The sequence below is a fragment of the Ahaetulla prasina genome, chromosome 5 (genome assembly GCF_028640845.1).
Source record: "Ahaetulla prasina isolate Xishuangbanna chromosome 5, ASM2864084v1, whole genome shotgun sequence".
NCBI classification, from domain to species: domain Eukaryota; kingdom Metazoa; phylum Chordata; class Lepidosauria; order Squamata; family Colubridae; genus Ahaetulla; species Ahaetulla prasina.
In genome coordinates, this window is record NC_080543.1 from 60,409,429 (window position 1) to 60,431,555 (window position 22,127).

Consider the following 22,127-nt stretch of genomic DNA (forward strand, 5'->3'; position numbering starts at 1 on the left):
AAAGCTACTTAGAATATTATAGAATACTATAGAATATTATACCCAACATACTACAAAAAACACTATGTAACAGAAGACAAATGCATATAGGTAATCCTCAATTTACAACAGTTCATTTAGTAACCGTTTGAAGTTACAATGGTACTGAAAAAGAGACTTATGACCAGCTTTCACATTAATAATTGTTGCAGCATTCCCATGGTCACGTCATCATGTTTTGCGATCTTCTGACAAGCAAAGTCAATGGAGAAACCAGATTCACATAACAACATGTTACTAACTTAAAAACTGCAGTGATTCATTTAACAACTGTGACAAGAAAGGTCGTAAAATGGGGCAAAATTCACTTAACAACTGTCTCACTTAGCAATAGAAATTTTGGGCTCAATTGTGGTCAAACATTGTAGACTATTAGTATTGGGTAATGTGTCTGCCATTACCTGTCTTGTTATAAATCTCCAGAAATGTGTGGAGCCATTTGATCTGCTTAGGAAATTATTTCTACATAAAAAATGAACAATTTTTGCATATTCTTTTCCATAAAGTATACAATTTAACTCTTGAAGCTATCTTAACCAGAATCAAATTATAGTTTCACTCAGCATGACACACAATTTAGATTACATGGCTCAGCTAAAAGAACCAGCGAACAGATAGCCTAAAACAGGCAGAAAAGTGAATGAAGGGCCTCTCAAAATAGTCATTAACCAAATTGTAGCAGGGCACTTTAGAACTAGATTTGGGAATATCCACATTACTGAAATTTAGCTCCATATTTTCTACCTGATATTTTCACATATATAAGCAAATATTAGTTATTTTAAAACATATACCTTGGAGACAAATTGATTCTACAAGAGCTTTTTACATTTCCTATGTGGATAAATGGTATTACATTAAATCTCAAAAGTCTGCAAACTAAGATATTTAAGAAATTTACATATAAGATCAGTATGCCTAGTGCAATCTATACATATATTATTCACCACCTACAGGCTGCGGAGGACATGGAGTATACTTGTAGGGTGTATTAAAGGTATAGTAATAGATACATCACATGCAAGATTATATGTAAATTGTCACTGCTTTGTTCAGTAGACTCGGACCCAGAAAACAGTCATGAAGATATCAATCAGGTTAAACTTTTTATGGTTAAAAAGATGCCCTAAGAGAATAATCTGGCAGGAGGGAGAACCTCAATTTATAAAGCAAAGTACATATAGATCTGTAAAACAAAAGCCAAAATAGAATATAAAACCTGAGTTGGATCAACCAAATAATTATCTACCTAAGCATTCTGTTCCCACGATGCCCAATCAGATGCCAAGAGAAAGCCCATAAGCAGAAAATAAATGCAGTGGCACTTCTCTGTTTATCTGCCCCAGCAACTGTTTCCTATAACATACAGATCAAGCAAAGGTTATAGACACATTGGCTGGTGATGCTTTAGGGCAGTGCTTCTGGCTGGGGAATTCTGGGAGTTGAAGTCCACACATCTTAAAATTGTCAAGTTTGAGAAACAGTTTTAGGGGATTCTTGCATTGAGCAGGATGTAGCTTTTAATGGACCAATCTGTTTTTTCTATATAGCTATCCTGCTATATAAATCTGATAGTTTTAAATATATATGTTTTTAAGAGAAGAATATCCAGACTGATGATATCATTGCATTTGGGGGTAATGGATCTGTTCCTACACAGCCAAATGATCTCTTAATTGTCTTGAATCTTCCCACAATACTTGATAGGGTGACTGATTTCTATTTGATGAGACCGGTGGTTTTATTCCATGCATACATAGTTGTTATACACTGTAATTATGTCAGATTCCCAAAATGTCTTGGAACACAGGGGAATCTGACCGTATGTACATTTATTAAGGTGACTTTTAATTATAGTTTGGGGTTAAAAATCTATTGAATTGGACTCAAAAAGAAAACTATGTAATGATTGCTTAAAAAAAAACTATCCAGAAAACTACAACTACTAGAGAGTAGCTAGTTTTCATACATGTTAAATCGTAATGGGTGGTTTCGCCTATCATGCCAAGTCAACAAGATAAAACAAGCAAATCATAATGTGGCTTCTTCTCAGGTGTTTAATATGAAGACCTCCTGACATTAACAGTAATGTCTAATATTACATGTGTCTCTCTCCAAGGTCCTCTGGCTGAGCATACATTTTTCTAGCATCTTCTCTGTGATCCTTTTAACCAAAACACATGATCTAACTCACTGCAATCTAGGGAACAAGTGACACCTTGTGAAGGATTAAAAACACTCAATGCTTCTTTGTACAAATATTTCTAGAAGCACTGGTTGGCAACCTCCAAATGGCAGAGCAGAAAGTTTGCAGATAATTGAACAGTACTATAATCCAAGAAACTCTGACAGCCCAAGATGGCACTGATTGCTTTCACACATCACACTATACCAGTGTGATGGTCAGTGAAAAGTCACTAAGGTTGAGAAACTCTGCAGTATACCATGTAAGTACATTGTTTAACTACAGTTAACAATAATTGACTAGGTTCACATACTATGCTAAGATATGAATCATGGCTTTCAAGTCACACTAGCTGGATTCAGATAAGTTAGGCCAAACACAAGCAAACCGCGACAAGAACACAATTCAGGGTTAGCCGCCCTATTCTCAGAAATTCAAGAGCAGCTTTTAGTAAAGCCAATGAACGCAATCCCACCATCTACGCAGCTTTATATCAGAAAACCACGCAAGCCTCTCCCTTTTCCTCTTTGCACGCCACCACCTTTTCTCTTTTGCGGAATAACTAGTCCTTTCCACGTAATTCTGATGCACACACCCCCGAAGGAAGAGCAGGGCAAGAAGAGCGCAGGCAGAGACTCGCCGATGGCTTCCAGCGTCCCAGGCAGTTCTGAACTCGCTCTGCTTGTACAGCCTCTTTTTATCGGGTGCATTACAAAGGAGCCATTAGCGCAAATCTAGAGGCAAATTCGCCTCAGTGTATAAACGCGTCCTTTGTAATCCGATGTAAAAACGGCACCGTATAATGAAAATAATCGTTTTGCACTCTGGGAGCAACGTCCAGGGGCACAAGAACTGCACCGAGTAATGTGGGAGTTGCAAAAAAGGAACCGTGGGAACTTATCTCGGGTGCTTTGATACAACCAAACGGTTAAAGAACATGAAGTGGAATCGTGGAACTTTAAATCGAGCTGAGATGCTCTTCCTGCGCTTCTCGCGTTCCGTTCCTTTCCCTGGACTAGATGACCTCCAAGGTCGCTTTCAACTTTGTTACTGTTACTGCCTTTCTTTACGGTTGCTTTGCAAAGCAACATTAATCTTTGTAGCGCACACGAGAACCCCCGCCCTATAAGCGGGCGCAGCGCCTTTTCACTAGTCCGCCTGGATGCTCAATGAAGCTTCCTAACAGCGCCAAGAAGTCGCTATTTTAACTCGCTAGGAACCCTCTAAAGCTAATTTGTCAAAACAAAACAAAAAACTCGCTGATTAGCAGAGGAAAACCCGTGCGTTAAGACTAATTGCAAGCAAGTCTCAAAGCATACATTCCGAATTCTACAAGTAAAGATTAAACAAGAAAGACAGACAAAGCACGAGAGCTTCGGGAATTCCCTAACTAGCCCCAAATCGCTGCAGTGATGTTACTGTGAACGTCTCCGCTTCCGAAGCGGTTTAACTTTTGGAAACCTTACAGGCTTGCCGGGTTATACAATTCGACGACAGGTCGGCAAGCCCTTTGCAACGGGCTAGCCGCTTGACACCTATGGAATTTCAATAGAGTTAAGCGATCCGTTTTTCTCTGTGACTGTATCGCTGTCCTCTTAAAACATTGCACGGGGGACGTTTCTAAGCCCTCCCGCCCCCGAACTGAACTGTCACCAAATCATATCAAGCGTGTCGGGGCCGCCTACGATCTCAGCCCGATTGCAGCGTCCTCAGTCCATCGCCACCGGCAAGTTTGTCCTCTGGGGGCCTCGGCTCACGCTTCCTGCAGCGCAGGCTTGGGCGCGTCGGCGTGCCAAGGGCGCGCCGACCAACTCGGCTCTTCTCCTTCGGACGCAAAACGGGCACTTACTTCTCATCCACATGCAGGCTGGGCGAACACTTGATGGCAAGCCATGTTTTCCACTGGACGTGGCGGGCTTTGTAAACCTGCCCGAAGCCCCCAGAGCCGATCTTCTCCCAGTTCACGAACTCGCTGGAGTCGAAGGTTTTCAGCAGCCCCATGGCCCACGAGGAGCGACCCTCCGTTTCCATGGGGCCCTTGGAGCGCTCCCCAGCGTGGCAGCGGGACTCTCTCCTCAGGCACCGAACCCACTGCCCGCCTCGCTTCTCGTCACTGTCTCTTTTCTCCAGGTGACTCAAGGTGTACTCACGCACCCAGGCTGACATCACTTCCGGGGTTCGCTGCTCGCCGCTTCGTCGGCCGCGTAATCCGAGGCGTCCCGGGAGCTGAAGTGGCTGTTGTAACAAGACAGCTGTTGCACAATCGCCTGCTGGAGTAAAAGACGGGTTTTCCACCGAAACGCGGGGGCGCCGGGGTAGGATTGCTTTTGGCATCTTTTAGAGAAAAGGGCTTTTTTTCTTCTATTTTATCAAATCAGGAAAAAAAGAAAGCGGCATGAGACTGAGTGAACAGAGAATCTTTTTCTCTGGAAATATTCGTTTCCAGTGTAAAAACGATCACTTTTTTATTCTCATTTAACAGATTAATAGAGTTGGAAGGGACCTTGTAAGTCTTCTAGTCCAAACCCCACACTCACCCTGCCACTCAAGCAGGAGATCAGACCTACACCATTTCTGACAAATGGCAGTCCAGTCTCTTCTTGAAACCTGCCAGTGGTGAAGTTCCCCCAACTTCTGAAGGCAAGCTGTTTCATTGGTTGATTGTTCTCATTGTCAGAAAATTTCTCCTTATTCCAGTGTTAATCAAAGAGGTGTGAATGATATAGGGTCTCCTGCTTGAACAGGGGTTGGAATAGAAGAACCCCAACTGTTATTCTGTTTTGACTGGTATTAATTACACTGATAACAATAACTAGCTGCTATACCTTACTCAGCAAGTGGTCCTTAATGGTACTATATCTACATGGAGGGAAATAAGCTGTGGGGTACCACAAGGTTCTGTCTTAGACCCAGTACTCATCAATATCATCATAAATGATTTAGATGAGGGAATAGAAGGGGAACTCATCAAATTTGCAGATGAGACTATACTGGCAGGAATAACCAACACCCCAGAAGACAAGCTCAGGATCCAAAAAGATCTTGACAGACTTGAACAATGCACCCTATCCAACAAAATAAAATTTAATGTGGAGAAAACTAAGGTTTTACACTAAGGCAGGAAAAACCAAAGGTACAAGTACAGATTAGGTGAAACATGGCTCAAAAACAGTAACTGAGAGGGGTCTTGGAGTCCTAGTGGACGATTACTTAAACATGAGTCGGCAATGCAGCAGCAGCAAAAAAAGCTAATACAATCCTTGGTTGCCTAAACAAAGGCCTAGAATCAAAATCATGTGAAGTATCACTTTATAAAGCCTTAGAAAGAGAGCACCTGGAATACCGCATCCGGTTTTGGTCACCACATTACCAAAAAGATGTTGAGACTTTGGAAAAAGGGCAAAGAAGAGCAACTAAGACGATTAAAGTCCTGGAGACTAAAATATATGAAGAACAGTTTCAGGATTTGGGTTTGGCTAGTCTAGAGTAAAAGAAGGATTAGGGAGGACATGGTAGCAGTATTCCAGTATTTGAGAGGGTCCCACAAAGAGGAAGGGGTCAATTTATTTTCCAAAGCACAAGAAGGCAGGACAAGAAACAATGGATGGAAACTAATCAAGGAGAGAAGCAACTTGGAATTAAGGAGAAACTTCCTAACAGTGAGGACAATTAACCAGTGGAACAACTTGCCTTCAGAGGTTGTGGGTGTTTCATCATTGGAGGGTTTTAAGAAGAGACTGGACAGTCGCTTACCTGAAATGGTATAGGATCTTCTGCTTCAGCAGGAGACTGGACAAGAAGTCCTCCAAGGCCCTTTCCAGCTCAATTCTGATTCTGAGAAATATTATGTTATTAATGGGGCCACGGAGGGTCGTGTAGTTAGGACACTTAGTCAAAAGACCATTGAGAGGTTTAGAGCTTGGCAGTTCAAAACCAGAGAGCAATTTGCCCTAGCTCCTATCTACCTAGCAGGTCAAAAGCATGCAAATGAAAGTAGATAAATAGGTACCACTTCCCACTTATTTTTAGTGGGAAAATAACAGGGACATGAAAAGAGCCCCTTTGGGTGTCCTCTGGGTGTGATACTGGCTGATCCTTTCTTATCTCACCACCCAGTTAAACCCATATTTTTCCCCACTTAGTCCTTCCTCTGCTTCCACTCAGCAGCTGCCACTGCTAATGTTCCAGGGTGACAAATCCCAACCCCCCCCCCTTTTCATCCTCTTCAGAGGTCTTTCCCCTCCTTCCTTCTCCTTAGCGGATTCTGCCCCTATTGATAGCCACACATGCTGTCACAAAGAAAACTTAGTTTTTGACTCAATGATACCACGATCAATACATTTTGATCTCAATCAGAAGGAAAAGCCCCATTTTGTTTCATTTCCAAAATAAAAGATTGGAAATATGAAGATTAGGAACAGACTATTCAGACTCATGTAAACATGGAACTTTTAATGCCCAGAACATTGTGCATACCCTTATGTTTATCTTATATTCATGCATTGGATTTATCCTTAGTGAAGAATTTGCATTTATTTCTATTAAATTTTATCCTGTTTTATTCCATTTTTTCATCAAGATCATCCTGAAATTTATTTCCATTTTCTGTTTTAATTAACAATGATTTATGGCAGAATGAATTAGCTGAATTCGTACAACACATTAAACCTTAAACCATGATTTATAAAACCATAATGACTCAGTTCACATAACATAAGAAATTTAACTGATAAATGTTCACTGGGGAAAAATTAACTTTCTAGATTTTTTTTTAAAAAATTGCACTATTTAAAAAATTTCAAAAAGAAGTATTCAATGAAGATAAATGGAGAAAAATATAATTACATCATTTATACAAGTAACATTTGGTTTATCTCTATACCAACTTATCCTTGGAAGCCACTCTTACTGGAGTCACTGAAGCAGTCGGCGTGAGCTTAAATGGTCTCCAGGGGATGGTAGAGGACAGGAAGGCCTGGAGGAACATTGTCTATGGGGTCACAATGGGTTGGACACGACTTTGTGACTAAGAACAAGAAGTTTGGCCTCATTGAGAAGACTGAAATGAAAAGTTTAAAGAAGAAAAGCAAAATATGAATCAGTGCATAATATAGATGCAATAAGAGTGACTTCCAAGAGGAGAGGCAGCTGCCTGCCTGCTCCGTTCCATCATCTGCTTGCCCACAGCCGCAATAGCTTACAGGGCTTCCTAGGGCAGATGCATTTTCCACCCAGACGTAGAAATGAGGGAGACTTTAAGCTTCGCTTGCTTGCAAATGTGAGCTGTTAGCTCCTTTTCAAAGCATCCCACTGCAGGCAGATGAAGCTTTGTCTTCCTCTGGGTGAAAAGTGTGTGGCAGGGCCAGGCAGAGGCAGAGGAAGGTGGTGGGGGAAGGCAAATGATTCAGGGGTGAAATGTTACCAGTTCGCTCCGGTTTTGGCGAACCAGTAATGATAAAAACTACCGGTTCAGTTGAACCAGCAGTTTAAAAAGCTACCAGTTCAAGTGAACCGGTAGTTAGCTACCAGTTCGGGTGGTACTCCGAACCAGTATTTCCAACAATCAGCTGTGCAGCGGGGTGTAGCTTTGCTAAAAAGCAGGAAATCCTGCTTTCTGGCGAAGTTCAGTCGCATGCCACAGCTGATCCCCCCTCACTTCTACTTACCTTCCCAAGCCTCCTTTTGTTGCATACTGCGAATGCGTGTGCAGAGTGCATGTTTTGTGCGCACTGTGCATGCGCATACAGTGCAATTTGGCATGCAGTTCACACGCACTGCCAAAGAACCGGTAGCAAACTGGTTTGGATTTCACCACTGAGGCGATCCCAACACGATCCCAACATGCTCCGTTTCAAAGTGCCCTATTTACAACCAGACAAAGCTTTGAGTGTCTGTCATTTCTCTGCCAGGGCAAAAAGTGGTCTGCCCTGGGAAGGCCTGTAGGCCATTGAGGCTGTGGGCAAGCAGATGGTGAGAAGGACTACCATCTGCGAGTGGCCAAAATAAGACACCCACAAAAATAAGCCCTAGTGCTTATCTTGGGGCCCAAAAGAAAATAAGACCTGGTCTTATTTTTAGGGAAACACCATAGCAGGAAGTGCAAAACACTTGAGACACAGACATCAATGCAAAAAATTATACAAAGAAGGAGCTATCATGAAGATGATGGCTGAGCAATGTGGAGCCTGCCTGATGTTTGACTACAAAACCCTCACTCAAAAATATCCTGATGAAAGGTCAGAGGATCAGAAGATGGGATGTGAGGACTATTGAGAATGCTTCTGGCTACTTTATCCCATATCCCTGCTCCATGCCTGTAACTTGGAGTTAGTCTAAGACAGCAGTTCTCAACCTGTGGGTCACGACCCCGTTGGGGGTCAAATGATGATTTGCCAGGGATCGCCTAAGACCATCGGAAATATGGGAAGTATACTTGCGAGTTGAAGAATCGTGCTCCAATGGTTGACTCCACAAGTCAGCTGCAGGCTCTTCAAATCACTAGCCGAATTCGGCTTCAGGCGCAATGAATTAAAAAGAGAGAAATCTTTGCTCTGATGTCTCCCTCTCAAGCCAGCTGCAATCACTCCCAATCGCTAGCCTAATCTGGCTTCAGGCGGGATAAACTTAATAGGGGAGGAGTCTCCGCTTTAATGCCTCCGTTAGGCAATCGCAAGCAGTTCAGATCGCTAGCCAATACGGCTTCAGGTGCGATAAATTCAAAAAAACAGTTTGCCGCTTTTTTTCTCCTTCTGCGACTGCTGAGGTCACTGCCTAAAAAATAATAATTTTACGGTTGGGATCGCCACATTGTGGGGAATTGTATTAAGGGGGTCGCAGCACTATAAAGGTTGAGAACCACTGGTCTAAGAAGTGTGGGATAATGCAGAGTGATTAATAATGAGTAATTATATGGTCCTTACTTTATCAAAATATTAAACTGCTAAATTGTCCACAGGTCATTTCTTTCCTACTGCTTTTAAAGAGACCAAAGATATGTTTTGAATGAACCTTGAAATGTCAGACAATATCAGCAACTATCGGAGTTTATTCTTAATTTTTAAGTAACTGGTATATGACTTCTTTGTAAGAAACAAAATTTTATAATAAATGAGGAGTATTTGCAAATGATATCAAGCAACAGTATCAGAAAATGTAGAAATTTCAGAATATTTGCTTTGTTTGGGCTCATGTACAATATCTTATTGTCTGTAGAAACATGTATATGGTACATTTATAATCTGTCAAAGCTAAATTCACTGTTATTAATGCCAAGCTGTGTGTTCTTTTGTTTTACCTACAGGTATGCCTGATCCAGGAAGTAAGAAAACATAATTCTGTATCTCACAACTTAAGGTGAACTGCTATGTGTTTCAACATGTTTATGATGATTACAAGCCCTCTTAAAACTGCAGAACAGGAAAGAGGAGACAAATGGCTTTTGTACTTAAAACAAAAGCAAAGGAAGACCAGCTGTTCCTGAAGGCTACTGGTTCTTATGGGGCTTTGATAATTACAAGATGCTAAGAATATGGAGATAGAAAATTGAGGGGGGAGGGGGCTCTTCAAACCCAGCTACAGTGCTGAATGCTAGTTTTCAGAATACAAGCTGTAGGAAAGGATTATTTGGGATCAGGTACATAGATGAAAAAGTACAATACTTGTACTTGTACAGTACTCAGAATTTGCTTGTTGTCTGAAGATCAAACTAGATTTAATGCTCAACTCAGGCTAGACACATAGTTGGTTTTCTTATTTTTAAAAAAGTAACACTGCCCCCATAGAAAAGTACCAAGTAGAGCAAGAATCCAACAACTTTTTCTAAGTGAAGGGCAACACTTGGTTTTAGAAAATTCTACAGCAGGGGTGAAATGCTACCGGTTCACAGTGGTTCAGGCGAACCGGTAGTGATAAAAGCTATCAGTTTGGGCAAACCGGTAGTAAAAAAAAGCTACTGGTTCATGTGATCAGCTGTGCCGCAGGATTTATATTCGCTAGAAAGCAGGATTTCCTGCTTTCTAGCGAATATAAATCATGCAGCACAGCTGTTCCCCCCCTCGCTGTTCTACTTACCTTATTAAGCTTCCTTTTTCCATGCAAAGCGCATATTTGGTGTATGTGTTTGGTGCATGTGTGCAGCATGCATTTACTGTGCACTGCACATGTAACAGTAACAGAGTTGGAAAGGACCTTGGAAGTCATCTAGTCCAACCCCCCTGCTCACACAGAAGACCTATACTAGGGATTCAAACTGCTTGCCTTTCTGATCAACAAGCTCAGCGCACTGTGCATGTGCAGGCAGTGAACCGGAGACAATCCATGGAAGATTTTAACACTGTTCTATAGGTGTCAATCTAAAAAGCAGTGAGTGAAACCCAGAATTAAAGCTAAATTTTATTTTATTTCATTTGTCTTTAAAAATGAAGTATATAGTTTATATTATTAGTTTATTGTTAAGTATTGAATTTCCGCATTCTCACATATAAAAAATTATATCATGCTAATAGCCATGTCTAAGATTTTTAGCAATTGTGTATAGTCCTGGGGCTTCTGGTTGGTAACCTCTAAACTAGAGCTAAGATTGAAAATAGTTTTCATCACATTTGTGAGTAAAGGTAGAAAGACAAAATATCCAGAACTGATGACTTTAAAGATTCACTGTACCTATGAATTGGTTTGCCATTACTTTCTTCTGAATTTATTTATACCCAATCTAGCCTAAAGCCCTGGAAGATAGATTCTATATCCAAGTATCAACTGCATTGCTTAGTTTTGGTGGGAATAGCCCAGGTCATCTATGAGCTGCCTATTAGATAGGCTGTGGGTGATGAGAAAAGTTCACATCTCATCTCTCTATGTGCTAGGGGAAAAATAAAGAATCCTTTAAATTGTACTTGATTCCTTGTAACTGTCCTGCTGAAAAACTGACATCCCCCATTCATATAGTTAGTCACACTGTCAGCCAGATATTTTTGATTGGAGTTGCCATTTTTATTCACCTATCAAGTTCTTCCCAAGGACCTGAGAGAGGCAGCTATTGTTTGATGGTGTTAAAAGTACAATTGTAGGATGTATGTTATTCCAAGTAAAGCTGCCTTTTGCAATTGACTGATGGTGATTTTGTTGATGCTAATAGTATTCAAAGGATTATATTCATAGAATAGAACAGAATAGAATTTTTTATTGGCCAAGTGTGATTGGACACACAAGGAATTTGTCTTGGTGCATATGTTCTCAGTGTACATAAAAGAAAAGATACGTTCATCAAGGTACAACATTTACAACACAATTGATGGTCAATATATCAATATAAATCATAAGGATTGCCAGCAACAAGTTATAGTCATACAGTCATAAGTGGAAAGAGATTGGTGATGGGAACTATGAGAAGATTAATAGTAGTGCAGATTCAGTAAATAGTTTGACAGTGTTGAGGGAATTATTTGTTTAGCAGAGTGATGGCCTTCGGGAAAAAACTGTTCTTGTGTCTAGTTGTTCTGGTGTGCAGTGCTCTATAGCGTCATTTTGAGGGTAGGAGTTGAAACAGTTTATGTCCTGTATGTGAGGGATCTGTAAATATTTTCACGGCCCTCTTCTTGATTCGTGCGGTATACAGGTCCTCAATGGAAGGCAGGTTGGTAGCAATTATTTTTTCTGCAGTTCTAATTATCCTCTGAAGTCTGTGTCTTTCTTGTTGGGTTGCAGAACCGAACCAGACAGTTATAGAGGTGCAAATGACAGACTCAATAATTCCTCTGTAGAACTGAATCAGCAGCTCCTTGGGCAGTTTGAGCTTCCTGAGTTGGTGCAGAAAGAACATTCTTTGATGTCCTTTTTTGATGATATTTTTGATGTTAGCTGTCCATTTTAGATCTTGCGATATGATAGAACCTAGAAATTTAAAGGTTTCTACTGTTGATACTGTGTTGTCTAGTATTGTGAGAGGTGGAAGTATGGAAGGGTTTCTCCTAAAGTCTATCACCATTTCTACGGTTTTGAGTGTGTTCAATTCCAGATTGTTTTGGTTGCACCACAAGGCTAGTCGTTCGATCTCTCGTCTATATGCGGATTTGTCATTGTCTCGAATGAGACCAATCACTGTTGTGTCATCTGCGAACTTCAGTAGCTTAACAGATGAATCGTTGGAGATGCAGTCATTGGTATACAGAGAGAAGAGAAGTGGGGAGAGCACACAGCCTTGGGGGGGCCCTGTGCTAATTGTATAGGTATTTGATGTGATCTTGCTTAGCTTCACCTGCTGCTTCCTGTTTGTTAGGAAGCTTGTGATCCACTTACAAGTCTGTTCCGGTACCTGTAGCTGGTTTAGCTTAGTTAGAAGAGTGTCTGGAATGATGGTATTGAATGCTGAACTAAAGTCTACAAAGAGGACCCTTGCATAGGTCTTTGGAGACTCAAGATGTTGTAGGATGTAGTGCATAGCATGTTATATTCATATATATTATGTATTTTATATGTGTGTGTGTGTGTGTGTGTGTGTGTGTGTGTAGGTCTTTGGTTATTCGGGTTTTCTCCCACGTAAAATTAGAAGTGTCTTGGCAACGTTTTGATGAAGTCTCATTCGTCATCTTCAGGCTTCAGCTTCGTGCTTCTGGGAGCAATGTGTGATCACAGCTGTTTCTTCCTTTTAATTGCTAGTGGGGGTTTGAACTTCGTCAAAACGTTGCCAAAACACTTCCAATTTTACGCGGGAGAAAACCCGAATAACCAAAGACCTACATACAAACACCTGCGAAAACCTCAGAAAACAAATATATATATATATATATATATATATATATATATATATATATATATATATATATATATATATAAATATATATATATATATATATCTTCATTTGTTATGTTCATAGTGTAAATATCAATTGCACTAGCTATAGCATTTAGACTTACTGTATATAGTGCTGCACAGTGTTTTACAGCCCTCTCTAAGACATTTACAGAGTCAGCCATGACTTCCAATAGAAATTTACCTTCATTTCTTGTTTGGACATTGCAGTTGACTAGGGATAATATAGTTTGCAGTCTCACACTTTTGAAAGCATCAGATTGGGGGGGAAAAACATTCTGTGCTTCTGTTCCTAAGTTGTCCACAAAAGTTAATCATAACTTAACGTGAAAATGAAATCACTACCCTATCAAAATGATTTACAGACCCCTCGCATCCTGGACATAAACTGTTTCAACTCCTACCCTCAAAACGACGCTATAGAGCACTGCACACCAGAACAACTAGACACAAGAACAGTTTTTTCCCGAAGGCCATCACTCTGCTAAACAAATAATTCCATCAACACTGTCAAACTATTTACTGAATCTGCACTACTATTAATCGTCTCATAGTTCCCATCACCAATCTCTTTCCACTTATGACTGTATGACTATAACTTGTTGCTGGCAATCCTTATGATTTATATTGATATATTGACCATCAATTGTGTTGTAAATGTTGTACCTTGATGAACGTATCTTTTCTTTTATGTACACTGAGAGCATATGCACCAAGACAAATTCCTTGTGTGTCCAATCACACTTGGCCAATAAAATTATATTCTATTGTATGATCTTTCTTAATATTTTAGCATTTCCTACCCAAATACTATTTGCATTAAGATGACTCCTGAATTAGTCATTTTAAATACTAAGTCTCTTATTATGATTAGGAAAAACTTGCAACACATGTCTTCAGTTACAAAGTTGGTCATTACAGGGAGAAAATAATGCTACATTATTATTATTTTGTTTATATGAACAAATCACTATAGTGGGATCAATATCTCTCAATATTATCTCAATTTCTTTGAGATATGGGAATCAAATTTAAGAATTGCTATCTCAGATACACTTTGGAAGAACTCCCATTATGATCACTATTACCAAATATCAGGAAAATTATTTAAAGTAATGATATGCATTTATCTATATCTGATTCATTATACCCCATTTAAGTTGATGAAATTATTGAGAAAGGCCCATATATATCAGAAAACGTAATAAAGGTAGAAGATATGCTTACTGTTATTATTTAGTGAAATAATTCAAAGAACTGAAAATATAACTGTGATTCGTGATTGTTGCTACAAGGTTGGCTGTAGCCTGTAGCACAATATTCTGAAAATTCAGAAGCTCCATCATTAGATGTCTGGTAGAAAGCATTATGAAAGTGTTCTAATGGGAAAAAAAATACATATAAAAACGAAAGCTATTAGGATATATTAGAAAAGTTGCCTTTGCTTCTATTAGAGAAAAATGAATCCTTTTTTCAAAGCAGACTAAGCCAAATACTAAAACTAAATAAGCTAGGAAATGTGTTTTGCAATCTTCTCATTTAGATAAACTTGGAGGATCATATAAACCACACTAACATGGTTTTTCAGATATTTAAATCTGGATATCACCCCAGAAAGCAGGCCCTGAAGCAGAGCAGGCACACCACTTGGGTCCTATGAAATGACTCTGCTTAATTGATGGGACCTGAAGCAACCCACTCTGCCACATCTTGCCAGATGCACAGAAACAACCAGACAGAGGTGATCCCTTGAATAATTATGGCTTTGTCATGAGGAACATGTTTTCCTGTTCCATCTGGGTATTGGAAACTGCATGTTTCTGTTCTATTCCTATTTCCTCTTTCTCTACACTCCAGTCCTGTCCATTATCCATGGGATGCCACTGGAGTCAGTCATTAGGAGTTTGAGAACTTAGCATCATCAGCATTATGCAAAATACGTTTCAGCTTTATTTCTGCATAACTTCTGTATCAGGAAAGACTGTGCATGTCTAAACACAACAATGAGATGTATAAATCCTGACAAGCAAAGGCTTTGTTGGGAGAATGGTTTCTGGATATAGGAACTAACTAGGTTATCTGTTATAAATGAAATGTATTTTCACTGTTCCTGGATTCATTGCTGCAATAGGAGCCTCAATAACCTCTGTGACCACCTATAATGGCAAAATACCTCCTCTTGTATCCTTTAATATCTGACAAAGACCAATCATTTCACTTACATGTCTTCCCCTGCGAGGATGTTTTGTTTTTATTAAAACTGTAAACATATTATTATTGTTAACAGTGATATGGTAAGCTGCTTGAAGATATGCTCATATAGGAAGGTATAAAAAAATAAAATTAAATGGGAAAATAAATTGTATCTCCTGCTGTTAGATGAGCTAATCATATCAGCATAGCTATTGTGTCAGGCCCGCAGGCAAACATTTCTGAAATCTTTTTATGTAACTTTACTTTCACATGTTAGCCAACTACGAATACCATTCTTGGTGGAAAGTCTTAACTAAGAAGGCTAAATAATTCAATTTACTATGGTAGCTGACATTTCAATATCCTGTTCCCCCTTTCAGTTTATTAGATTTTGTATCTTGCCTTTCTTTTGGGAGCTCAAGGTAGCATGCATAGAACTCTGTTGTTCAGTTTTTCCCACAGTAACAATGTCATGAGATTGATTGTCCTTCCAGTATTTTCTGAATATTGTCATTTTTTATTTCAGGTTTATTCACAGAAATTGTAACAATTGATCTAAAAACCATATGTTTGTATTTCAGACTATTGAAAAACAAATTATCACTTTGAAGTTCTGACCCTTTGATAACCAACTTTTAATTGTTCAAATCAAAGTGTTGTTTTGGTAGAAATTGACAATGCATAAATAAGTGACAGCAGATCAGTGTTGAAAATGATCCCACCTTATCTCATTAATCCTTTTTACTTCAAGATTCTATTTTCAAAAGAATAGATAAGGAACAAAGGAAGGAGATAATAAATGGCCTTGGACAAAATTCCACCTTTCAGCTAGCATTTGAATATTGATCTCTGAAGATCTAAAATGCTAGTAAATGGTCAGAGAATTAAAACTTTACTTTTTCCTGCCTTTAACTCTCTAGGGCAGGCAGGAATTAAGCATAAGATAAGTTCTTCCCACTATCTCTCAGCAAAGAAAACAATATATTTCTGCTTTGCAGAAATTAGGCCCTATTAACAAAGGGCTTAGTTACTTAAATATCTCAAGTATTGCTAGAAAATATTAAATATATTACATATTTTCTAGTGAATAGTACTTATATTCTTGAAAATGGTTGGCAACACAATTTTAAAAGTCACGTGTACAGAGTAATACTATCTAAATCCATAGTAATTGAACAAGCACCACTTCCCATGTTATTGTTCTAGAAGTATGAAATTTTCACTGGGTGTCTGGCTATCTTCAAATGCTAAGATGTTGCTTGGAATTATTTAGGACCAGGCCTCATCAGTATGGGAGAACTTCTAGTTTCAGCTCAGTTACCTGAATTACCTACTCAGTTACTGAATACCTCAGTTACCTTCTTTTTCTTCTCCTAGGTTTTGGTCACCATAATACAAAAAAGATGCTGTGGCCCTAGGAAGTGTGCAGAGAAGAGCAACAAAGATGAAAAGGGGTCTGGAGGTTACATCATACAATTAAGGGTTAGGGGAACTAAGTATGTTTAGCCTAACAAAAAGGAGGCTTAGAGAGACATGATAGCAGTCTTAAATACTTGAAGGGTTGAGAGGAAGAGGGTGTCAATTTATTTTCCATAGCAACTGAGGGCAGGACAAAAACAATGGGTGGAACCTCATCAGAGGGAGATCCAACATGGAAATAGGAGGAAATTCCTGGCAGTGAGAACAGTTAATGGAACAGTTTGCCTCCATGAAGTGTGGGTGCTCCATCACTGGAGGTTTTCAAAGAAAAATTGGACAACTATTTGTTCAGGATTGTAGAAGGATTCTTGCCCTGGGCAGAGGGGCTGGAGTAGAAGACCTCCAAAGTCCCTTCCATTTCTATTATTCTAAGCCAAGATTTTAATCTCCCAGATCTCTGAATTTCCTTAATTTCCATTGTTTTTAGGTACTTGTATTTCCTATTTGTTTTGTTTCTGCAGCTTTCAGTAGTTAGTTTACTGATTGCTTTTGGGACATATTTTAGTGTGGGTGCTAACTTCCTACAACACCATTCACAACTTCTGGAGGCAAGCCACTGATTAATTGTTCTAACTGTTAGAAATTTTCTCTTTAGTTCTAGGTTGCTTTTCTCCTTGATTAGTTTCCATCCATTGCTTCTTGTTCTGCCCTCAGGTGCTTTGGAGAATAGATATCTCCTTTCCTTTGAATTATGGGATAAGCTGTGTGCCAGTTTGGTTTTACTCTGCAGTTCTTCATTCTTTTGTTATATGTTAAACAGTTGTGTTACACATATTCCTCAGGATACATGGGGTTCCCAACCATTTTGGGCCCTTTGGCACTGGCACTTCAGGAATTTTGAGGGCCTGTTGTAATTGAGGGTCTCACAATTGACACAGTCATATTAACAGAATACTGAATAGAAGTCAAACTAGTAATGCTAAAAATGTATCTAAATATAAGGTAAAAATAATGTCACTGTGTATTTTCATTCACAAAATACAATAATATACCCATTTCACAGCATATATGCACAGATGCACACACATACTGGGTAATTATGGCTAGTTCTATCAATACCTCTTTTCATAGAAATCCACCTATAACGTTTTGTTCTTAACAATCCAGAATAAAGTGTATCAGCCTCCTAACTGACTTTTTACCCTTACTTTATAATATAGGAGGAATCGAAACAGGGCGGGTAAGTTATTTAAAACTCTGCTCGGAATTATTTTCTTACTTTGCTGAACCTCTCAATTAGCAGTGATAATAGTTTCTAAATGTTAGGCTTGAAGTAACCTCCTCCACACAACCAGCCTCATAAGTCTGCACTCACGCCTTTCATCTTCCCATGCCACATAAATTGAGTACATACCATGCAACAACCTACACCAAGAGTTATACAGTAAGTACATGATACTTAAAAAAAATAACCTCCCCTTTTTAAAAAAAGATAGGAAAAATCCCAGTGTTTCTTTTCTAAAGCTCAATTGCAGTTTGTAAGTCATACACTCAGGAAGATTCCTTGGATGCTTAAATGAGAATTCAGAGTGGAAGGTCAGGTCAGATTTTCTCCACTAAAAGTGGAGAAAAGTTTTAAAATTGCATTTATTTATCTACAGTATTTTTATATTGCCCATGTCACCAAATGTTGGGCAGCAATGTATACAGTGAAGATCCACTTCAAATGGTGGCTTCTCACTGTGTGTACTATTTGGAAGTTCCACAATATTCATATTAAATAGTATGAACACATAAGTGAGTTTGCTCCTGAAACATAGAGATGTAGATAAAAATTATATATTAACTCTTATCAGCTAGGGGAAAAAAAGAAACCCAGGAAATCATGTTTTAAACAGAATAACTTCAAAAGAAATCAAACATATTGGTCAGAATCCTTCTTTCTTGCCCTTTTGTATAAGAACAAACATTAATACACACATTTAAAATAACATCACCATCCATTGCTAATAGATGTACAAAACTTTTTCAATAGTTCATGATAACCAACTACATGCTAGAAAAATATATTCTTCATATCTTAATAGACTCCAACAGGTAAGACATAACCAAGAACAGATACGCATGAAAAAATAAATCTAAAATCATTTTAATAATTTCAATCAAGTGTGCGGACAAGAATAGGACAAGTTCTGACCAGGACATTTAATGTCCTACTATCCGAAATGTTTGCCCCTCCACAAAGTAGTTGTACCAACCTTTATTAAATATTTCCTAAAATATCCAATATACATTACACATTTTATAGCCTTAGCCTTACTTTAAAATCACATCCTTGTGATGTTTTATGCATATGCTCAAGCATCCTGAAAAATGATCTGCATCTGAATGACTTTGCATAAGTAAAAAAAAGGGTCTTTTGAGATCAAAGGAATCTTTGCATGCCTTGAATGACTTAAAATCATTAAGTATTTGACTTATTGCCCACTATTTAAAAAAGGTTTGGGGTTATTTAAAGGTGAAAGGTATGTAGGATATAAGATTCCAAATAGTTCATGTAATCTTCTTTATCCCTGGGCAAAGACAGGCAGTACTCAGCTGAATTGCACAAATCTTTTATAAGGTTAGAAATGTGTATCTGATTTTTTGTAACCAAAAGCAATAGCAATTACTCTTAACACAATCTTCATTATTCTCCTTTTTTTGCTCTTATTTTTTATTTTTGTGGATTCAGTCTGACATCATGTATATTAGCCCGCACTCAGGAATAAGTCCTGTATTCTGTACAAACTGCAAAGAGAAATAGCAAGGAAACCAAGAGCGATGGGGCTAGATTCAGTGGAAATATTTTCAAGATCCCCCCTAACCCAGACAGGTATTGTTTTAGTTTCTAGCACACCATTTTTGGCACATGTATACATAGCCTAATGCTAATGGTAAAACAGTTCAGAGAGGTGAGTGATATGCAGCTAGCCAAAGATTGATTAAATCAGTGTTTCCCAATCTGTGAGTTGTGGACTTCAACTCACAGAATTCCCTGCCCAGCAACTTAAAATTGCCATGGTAGTACAATAGTGGTTAAATACTTTCAGCTCATATGAAGATACTATTTGGGTCATCAAATTCTACCCCATATGCATTCCATGAATCAAACTGAAGCAGCCTAGCCACTCATTGTTGAGATGCTGTTTGAAAACATCCAACAAAGAGGAGCCCACCAATTCTCCAGTTAATTGGTTTCAATCTCTTATAAAAACATCTTAACCACAATCCCAGTATGCACTTACTTGGGACTATGACCCATCAAATTATGTTGGATTGTTTGTGAGTATGCATGTATATAGTGGCATTCTAAGTTACAAAAAATTATATCAAAATTATCTCTATATTTAATTATGTATGTCGTTCAGATCTGATTTAGGACTTTCTAAGGGGCTATTTTTCCCACCATTGACCTGTCCAGCCACTTAGATTAGCAGTCTTGGCTTTTCTGGTATGTTTATCACTCCCTCAAGTTTTGCTGTTGCTTCTCTGTGGTTCCCAAGCTATGGAATCCTCTGTACAGAAAAGTGTGCTTGATTCTCACTATCCCAGAGGTTGGAAAAATTGGGAAAACACATTAATGTCACCAAATCTTTAACTGAATTGAGTGTACTGATACTAATTTTAATTGCAGTTATATAGATTTTATCTCCCCTCCTTGTCTCTCTGTCTCTGTCTCTCTCTCTCTCTCTCTCTCCCATACACACAGAGAAGAGGGAGAGAGAGAAAGAAGGAGGGGGGCATATAAATGCATTTTAACTTTATATTCTTTATATATAATTACAAGAAAGATTGTATTCTACCTCCCCACACACAATTACATTATAGATCATGTGTAAATGTAATGAAAAAATAAATTAATAACAAAGGAGAGAAAAGAAAAAGGATTTTAAAAACTGAAACAAATTAACAAAGAGGAAATAAAGGGGGGGAAATCTACCTAAAATATTCAACTTATCAATAGTCACTGGTTCACTAATAAATACCATATGGTACTATAATATAATCAATACAAAATATCATTGTAAAATACCACAGAATCTCTGACTTAGAAATATACTGCTTTATCCTTTGAGTAATAGAAAATAACTGCTTTTAATCAAAACAGGTAAATCACAAATATATCATGTATTTTGTTTGAACGTTATAAATCAGCTTGACCCCTCCTATAAACAGAAAGGCAGGCTATACAGAATAATTCATAGTCACACCGATTATATTCTTGTATTTATTATAGGTGTTCATTTGTTTTTATGTTGAAAATTACCTTGCATAAATATACATATAAAGGTTATAAATAAATAATACATAAAATCAAGATAAAAATGATTTTCTTTCTAATTCTATTTTCCATTTACTGAAGAGTCTATTTCTTCCCAGCAACCCTTGAGAAAAATCTCAGGTGTAACCTGAAACAGCCTTAGTGCTCAGTGAAGCCTAATTTGAATGTCTAGAGCCTCCTCCCACATTCCATCTGAAGAGTGTAACTAAATATGGATTCCACCACCACACCTTTCTCTCTCGCTCTCTTTATTTATTCTTTTGATTGATGTAAAAATTATGGGGAACTTGAAAGCCCACACCCTAATATGCAACTATAAATGGCCTGATAAAAGTACATAGTCTATTTGTCTAATGGCTATTAGGGATGTGCAGCATGTTGCATTCAAGAGAAAAGTACATAGGATGCTCATTGCATCACCTATTAGTAACTATTTAAAGCAACTGCATCTTTTCCTGGAATCTTTTCCGGGTGCAGCTCCTTTAAAAAGCTATCAATGTGCTATGTGAATAGTTGCATGTATTCTTTTTTTTTCCCTTTTGAAGTACTACATAAACTTAAAAGTTACTCATGCAAGTTACATCTGCTAAATTCCCTCTTCCCCTTGCTAAAGGTTTGTCCTCTTTTATATCCAAGGCAAGACCAAAACATGGGGGAAGAGGAAGGAAAATAACAATGTCTAGGCTTGCTTAAAGCATTTGAGATTATCAAGCAATTTAGTTCGTATTTTACAAGCTGAAATGCTTGATTTTTATCAAAAGATTTGGGTCAGACGTTTTTCCTGTTTGGAATGAAATATCTCTAAGGTTCCTTCATGGAATTTAAGTTTCTAGGTTAGTTTAAGTGGTTATTACTTCAGATTTTATTTTTATTTTTCATAAAATAACCACAGAGATATTATGGAGAATAGTACAGTGAAAATTATTTAGCTCCTTGGATTTTGTTTACAGTTTATAGTTGAGGCACACCTTCCCCAGAATTAAGCTCAGTTATTACTCAAGAGGACTCAGACTTCATGACCTCATATGTTATCCAAGCACTGATAGCAGTGTTTACCAGCCCATCAAGATTAGCAGTGTGAAGGATGGTTGCAGTATGTTTCCATGGAAATGCTCAAATACCCTATAGAAATTATTTAGTTGTTCAGTAGACAATAGGTA

The 22,127-nt window shown here is 38.3% G+C and overlaps 1 protein-coding gene and 1 long non-coding RNA gene across 2 annotated transcripts in view; one reads left to right on the forward strand and one right to left on the reverse strand.

The window, feature by feature from the left end:
* The window catches only part of RIPK4 (receptor interacting serine/threonine kinase 4), a 30,301-nt gene extending 25,945 nt beyond the window's left edge, over positions 1–4,356 (reverse strand). The window contains exon 1 of the mRNA XM_058185479.1: positions 4,074–4,356. Within this exon, the coding sequence (XP_058041462.1) occupies positions 4,074–4,255 (182 nt within the window). The 5' untranslated portion in view covers positions 4,256–4,356. The remainder of the gene's footprint in view (positions 1–4,073) is intronic.
* Positions 4,357–4,405: 49 nt separating this feature from the next.
* Positions 4,406–17,061, forward strand: LOC131199567 (uncharacterized). The gene is made up of 3 exons (XR_009155365.1): positions 4,406–4,539; positions 9,525–9,577; positions 16,602–17,061. It is a non-coding gene; the product is annotated as an uncharacterized LOC131199567 (long non-coding RNA).
* Positions 17,062–22,127: the final 5,066 nt, after the last annotated feature.